The sequence below is a fragment of the Gymnoscopelus microlampas genome (genome assembly GCF_963454915.1).
Source record: "Gymnoscopelus microlampas genome assembly, chromosome: 21".
NCBI lineage: Eukaryota > Metazoa > Chordata > Actinopteri > Myctophiformes > Myctophidae > Gymnoscopelus > Gymnoscopelus microlampas.
Genome location: NC_139958.1, coordinates 41180798 through 41187482, shown reverse-complemented (window position 1 = coordinate 41187482; position 6685 = coordinate 41180798). Strand labels below are relative to the sequence as shown.

The window sequence follows — 6685 nt, the reverse complement described above, 5'->3', positions numbered from 1 at the left end:
GTCCCCCAAGGCTATATACCTGGTCTGATGGTATTTCCTCTACACCATATATCTTTGTAAAAAGCAAAACAATCTACAAGCTTGGCTATTCTCACCAAAGGTTCGCCGCAGCATAGGGCAGCTAGGGTTCATGTGGTTAACCCATTAAGACCGGGAAAGTCATTTTAGATTATAACCACTTTAACCACTATTTTATACTTTGGCTATTCAAAAATATCAGATATACAAGCTCATAGTGCTGCACCGAGTGCCGCGCTATGAGCTTGTAGATCTGCTATTTTTTTAAATCATGATTTTTTTTTTACAAATCTTATATATATTTTTTAAAGCAAACATTTTTAACTCAAATCTTTGCTTCATGGGGGTCCCTGGAACAAAATATTTTGAGATTCGGGTCTGCGGCCAAATACATATCATTTTGGGGGTCCTTGACATGAAAAAGTTTGAGAACCACTGATTATAGCATTTATAGTTTTTTCAAAAAACTGTTTTAGGATTTAGAAGACATTTGTAGAATCCCCATAAGCAAAGATTTGAGTAACAAATGTTTGCTTTAAAAAGATATATAAATTCAAAGATTTCCACAAATGTTCAAGATTTTTCAAAAATAGCAGATCTATAAGCTCGTAGCGCGGCACTCGGTGCCGCGCTACGAGCTTGTAGATCTGCTATTTTTGAATAGCCAAAGAAATCTAAAGATTACACCCATTCTTTCACGGTCTAAGGGGGTTAACTCGGTTTTCACTTTCATCTCTTCACAGAGTTGACGGTGTGAGATTCTCACACACATACCTGCATTCCTACATGTCAGGTCAGTGTTTGCGGCAGTAAATTTACATGTCAAATGGTGTTATTAAGACCATTCTTTACGACTCCCCCTCATAAAGCGATAACAACCCAGGTGCCCAAATCGTAAATTATCTTCACTTCAACAGTACTTTTAACTCTAAACATTATTGATTTTTTTACGACGTCGTTAAGTAAACGCTAAAGACGCTAATTTACTATCAATCAACAAGCTCAGCTTTGGACCACAATGGAAATCATTTTGTGTTATCCTTTTAGCCTTAATGTCTGTACCACGCGCTGTTTTTTTTACTAATAAAGTATTCAATTAATCAATCAAAGCTGGAAAACTTGTTGTAAGTAGCTTGGAAAGATTGAAAGCAAACAAATAAGCGGCATTCTTTTTATTTGATTTATAGCATGTGGTTCTCAAATATTTTCATGTCAAGGACCCAAGTGGATATTTATATAGGGCCACGGAAGAGATTTTGTGCCGAGGACCCCTGTTACATTTGTGTTGTTAAAGAGTTTCAAGATTCCATGTTTTTCAAAACTTTTCAGGATTTTACTTTTTTTTTGTCGTTGTTGGAAAACAGCCGATCTACAAGCTCACAACGTGTCGCATTGCGACACGTTGTGAGCTTGTAGATCTGTTGTTTTCAAATAGCCAAAATATAAACTAAGTAGTTAAATCTTATCCCTAGAACGAGATGCCCAAACTCCACTTAGAGAACCAGTGATTCTATCCACAAGTTTCCAGCGGAGAGTGGGCGTCAGTTGCGGTTGTAGGCTATACATATATATACATACAGGCCCTGTGCGTAGGGCCTGTGCCCCAGTAAATTCCCGTGGAAACAGGTGGATAGGTGAATGGTTTACCTCTTGTATCTAGTTAAGCTGTGATCTTTAAAGGTAGGGTAAGTGATTTTCGTTGGTTAAAATAAGTGTTATGTAGCTCTATATTCTGATAGTACCCATTGCTATAGAGTGTTTGTTCAGTAACAGGAGTCTCCATGTCTCTCCAGCTCTTAATTAAACAGAAAATGCATTTTCAGGTCAGGATATCATTCTATCCAATCAGAGAACTCAGACAGGATACAGATTAAACAAGTGAAATTGGAAGTGATGACACAAAGACACAACATTGGAACTGGAACACTATTAAAAAAATCAAGCTGATAAATGGGTACTCTCTCCTGATTGGCTGGGACAGGGAGACAGGGAGACCCCTGTGAGCGAACAAACACTCTATAGCAATGAAAACTATCACAACATAGTGCTTTAAAAAACTTTTAGTTTTCACCAAAAAATATCACTTAAAGGACGACTTCACCGATTTTCAACCTATCTTCGTATAATTGGTCCTCACTAATACTCATGATAAAATGGTACAATTTTTTTCTACTCGGTCTGTGTCTCAAAGGAGGGCTGTGGACGGTTCAGAGTCCCGTCTACCAGTGACATCATCAATGGGGAACCAAGCAAATAGAAACTGCAGGCTTTCTATTCCTGGAAAGTTGCAATGCAATAAAAGAAGCCATTGTTCTCATGTTAATACAAATCGAAATAAAGAATGTGAAATCTTGTTGGGAAAAAAAATCATGCCCAACGATGATGTCACTGGTAGACGGGTTTCTGGACTGTCCACAGCCCTCCTATGAGACACAGACCAAGCAGAAAAAAATGGTACTATTTTATCATGAGTATTAGTGAGGACCAATTATATGAAGATAGGTTGAAAATCGGTGAAGTCGTCCTTTAAGTTGTCCTGTAGGAGAGGAATGTTGTCATCTCCACCCATCTGACCTTAATATCTTTCAGAAGACAAGCATCAATGGACGTAGGAAGCACTTTTTACACTCTAAAAAACTGGACCTGGAGTTGAGTCTGTACTTGACCACTTTTTTCCATCTACACCAAATCTCTTTGCTATCTACGAGCTCACAACGTCGTTTTGAGCTTGTAGATCGGCTATTTTTGGATAATGAATGTAGATTGTAGATGCTGGGGTTCAATTGGTTACGTATACATTCTGAGTTGTTCTTCCACCACTGCTGGTGGCAGTAAAGGGTTAACAGCTACTGTACAGCACAAGGAGGAGTTCCTCAGTGACGCAATAGTGAAATGAAAGAACACAGTGAAACTAGTTTGGTGGCAGCGAACAACACACTCTACAAAACTGTCTTTCAACACAACATTTTACACAAATACTGACAACTTAAGCACTGGTAAGTACAGTACAATGATTTATTATTCATAAACAGAGAATAAAAGTTGCATAAAACGTATCTAGACATGATCTTCCCCTATTTTCATATTCAATTCCTCAGTCCAATCGTTGGTGAAAAAAAACGTGTTTCCATGAAGAACAGAATAATGTGTGTAAACATTGATGTCCCTGCCAGACCGGACCGCCGAAGGTCGGAGACTACTGGCTCTCGCGTGCGTGTGCGTGTGCGTGTGCGTGTGCGTGTGCGTGTGTGTCTGCGAGTAGCTAATCTCTGGCACCGTTGGACCGATCGGTGTGAAACTTTGCACGCACACTCCCAGTAGGCCAAGGAAGAACTTTCACTCAATTTTCCCAAATCGACCTCATGGTGGCGCTGTACCAGCCCACTTCATGTTTTGGCCTTTAACTCTTGAACCTTAGGTCGTGCAATCAAAATCTTTTTTTCTTCCTCCCCTGGATTCCTTCATCCATCATGGCGCAACTCCCCCTATAACCCCCGTGGCCGTATGTGCCAGAGTAGATTATCCAACATTTGGGGTTTTTCAATTTCTGCTGCATGTTGTCCAAAACTCACACAGATCCGTAAACATTATCTCTGAAGTCATGTGATCAAGATGTATCACTCAGATGTATACATCGCATGTATAATTATCATTATTGTTATTATTATTAGATGTGTCATATTCCATTCCAATTGGCTATGACTGCCCAAAGTTTGGGGCCCTGGGTAGGAAACCCGGCCTGGCGGAGTCCTGCGCTCAGACATGCGCTATTTTCCAGTTTTTCTCTATCAATATGACCCAGATCAGATTCACAACTAGCAAAGTGCCCTGCTCGGAACACATGTCTCTGCCAGGCCAGGTTGGCTATCCCGGACCCACAAATGTTGGAAGTGTATTAGCCAAACAGAATGGCATATGAAAACTCTGACTGATCACATGACTCCAGATATAATGTGTACACATCTGTATGAACCTAATGGTTGGGGCCTCTATGGGCATTATCCAAGGAATCAACGGAAACATTTATTGTATGACCTACGATTCAAGAGTATATATGCCAAAACGTGAAGCACCATGAGGCTAATAAGAAAGAAAAAAAATGGGTGTTGGTTCTTCCTTGGCAGGGATTATTAGCTGCTCACAGAAACACAGACACACGGACGGACAGGGAGATCTTTGGAGATAACTACTGTATAGGTGTTAGTAAGTAACATCCAAAACTAAATTCATTTCACTTTTATTCTCAGCGTGTAGAAATGGCATCTGCAAGCAGTCTCCTGTCTGAAGAGCAGTTCCTGTGTTCTATCTGTCTGGATGTGTTCACTGATCCAATCACCACTCCATGTGGACACAACTACTGCAACACCTGCATCACACATTACTGGGACACTAAGGATGTGTGTCAGTGTCCACTATGTAACAAAACATTCTATACGAGACCAGAATTCTCTGTTAATAAAGTCCTCTCTGAGATGGCTGATCAGTTCAGGAAGTCAAAGCAGCTGAGTCAAACTTCCAACACAAACCCAGATCCTGCTAAACCAGATGAAGTCTCCTGTGACGTCTGTACTGAGACCAAACTCAAAGCCCTGAAGTCCTGCTTGGTGTGTCTGACCTCCTACTGTGAGACTCACCTGGAGCCTCATCAGAGACTCACAGGGTTAAAACGACACAAACTAATCAACCCTGTAAAGCACTTGGAGGAGTTTATGTGTAAGAAACATGACAGACCTCTGGAGCTGTTCTGTAAGACCGACCATATGCGTGTTTGTCAGTTCTGCACCGAGTCAGACCACAAGTTACATCAAATTGTATCTCTGGAAGAGGCATATGAAGGAAAGAAGGCTGAGCTGGGAAAGACAGAGGCTGAAGTTCAGCAGATGATCCAGGAGAGACACGTGAAGATTCAGGAGGTCCAACACTCGGTAGAACTCAGTAAGAAAGATGCAGACAGAGAGATAGCAGAAAGTGTGCAGATCTTCACTGCTCTAATCAGCTGTATTGAGAGAAGCCAGGCTGAGCTCATTGATGTGATTGAAGAGAAGCAGAAAACAACAAAGAAACAGGCTGAAGGCTACATTAAAGATCTGCAACAGGAAATTGTTCAGTTGGAGAAGAGAAGCTCTGAGCTGAAGCAGCTCTCACACTCTGAAGATCACCTCCACCTCCTCCAGAACTTCACATCCATCAACACCCCTCCACCCACCAAGGACTGGACAAAGGTCAATGTCCCTCAGTCTTCATATGTGGGGACTGTGAGGACAGCTGTGGCTCAGCTGGAGAAGACACTCAGTCAAGAGATGAAGAAGCTGTGTGATGTCGAGCTGAGGAAGATCCAACGATATGCAGTGGATGTAACTCTGGACTCTGATACAGCAAATCCATGGCTCATCCTGTCTGCGGATGGAAAACAAGTGAGTTGTGGAAACATAAAGAACAATCTCCCAAAACACCCAGGGAGATTCTCATATTGTGCCAATGTCTTAGGAAAACAAAGCTTCTCCTCAGGAAGGTTTTACTATGAGGTTCGGGTTAAAGGGAAAACTGAGTGGGATTTAGGAGTGGCCAGAGAGTCCATCAACAGGAAGGGAGCGATCACAGCGACCCCCAGCAATGGTTACTGGACTATAGTGTTGAGGAATGGAAATGAGTACATGGCTCATGCTGACCCTATTGTTCTCTTGCTTGTAAGAGAGAAGGTCCAGAAAGTGGGAGTGTTTGTGGATTATGAGGAGGGTCTGGTCTCCTTTTATGATGTGGAGACCAGAGTTCATCTCTACTCTTTCACTGGCTGCACCTTCACTGAGAAACTATATCCATTCTTCTGTCCAGATCTTAATAACGAAGGTAAAAACTCTACTCCTCTGATCATCTCTCATGTCAATCACACAGATTAGATTAAACTAATACTCTGCTTTACATGAAAAGGTTGGTTTTACTGGTTACTGGTTTTTACTTTACTTTATTTGTTTATTTAGACAGGACAGAGCATATTAATGAACGTCACATGAACGTAAATACACCGGATTTAGCAAAGATGCTAATTTTCATCCGCAGTCCTCACACAAAACATAAAATCAGAAAAATATAAAATCAGAAAAAACGGACAAACGGTGGAATACATTTACATAACATTACATAGCCTAAAAATAAACCTAAAACATGAACACAAATGGTTGCAACTTTGGTTTTCAAGCAACCATCTTTTCACATTGAATGGAAGGGTTCGTACAGGTTTACAGTATACTGTATGTCAGTCAACTGTCATTTCAAATGAATCCATTGAACAGTTTTTCCTAACTCATAATTTTATGTCTAAATTGCAGCCAAATACTTTTCTTTTCTTAAAAAACAAAACGGCTTGTGTCTCTGTCTGTGTGCAGTATGTGTGCAGCCGCGCCCCCACGTCACTCACGCTCTCATTGGCTGCCCCCATGTGACTCACGCTCTCATTGCCTGCATGCACTACAGTGTGGCTGAAATTCGCCTGTGCCCCTGGGTGTCTAATTACACTCCTCTGAGAAAAATATAGCAGCGACAGTCAAAAATAACACATCTACAAGCATCTACACAAGTTCATCTATTGGGATATCTAAGAATTCCATGTCATTTGTGCATATTTCAGGCCGGATGGCAAGTAATTGCTCATTCCTTTCTATTCTTCTTA

The 6685-nt window shown here is 41.1% G+C and overlaps 1 protein-coding gene across 1 annotated transcript; it reads left to right on the top strand.

The window, feature by feature from the left end:
* Positions 1-2919: 2919 nt before the first annotated feature.
* Positions 2920-5931, top strand: LOC311038252 (E3 ubiquitin-protein ligase TRIM21-like). Its single transcript, XM_084047653.1, has 2 exons — positions 2920-3014; positions 4266-5931. Exon 2 carries the CDS (start codon positions 4275-4277, stop codon positions 5913-5915), a length of 1641 nt encoding a protein of 546 aa, XP_083903779.1. The 5' UTR covers positions 2920-3014; positions 4266-4274; the 3' UTR covers positions 5916-5931.
* Positions 5932-6685: the final 754 nt, after the last annotated feature.

What these genes read in the sequence shown, in the direction of transcription:
- LOC311038252 (XM_084047653.1), top strand. Translation starts at nt 4,275, where the DNA reads ATGGCATCTGCAAGCAGTCTCCTGTCTGAAGAGCAGTTCCTGTGTTCT.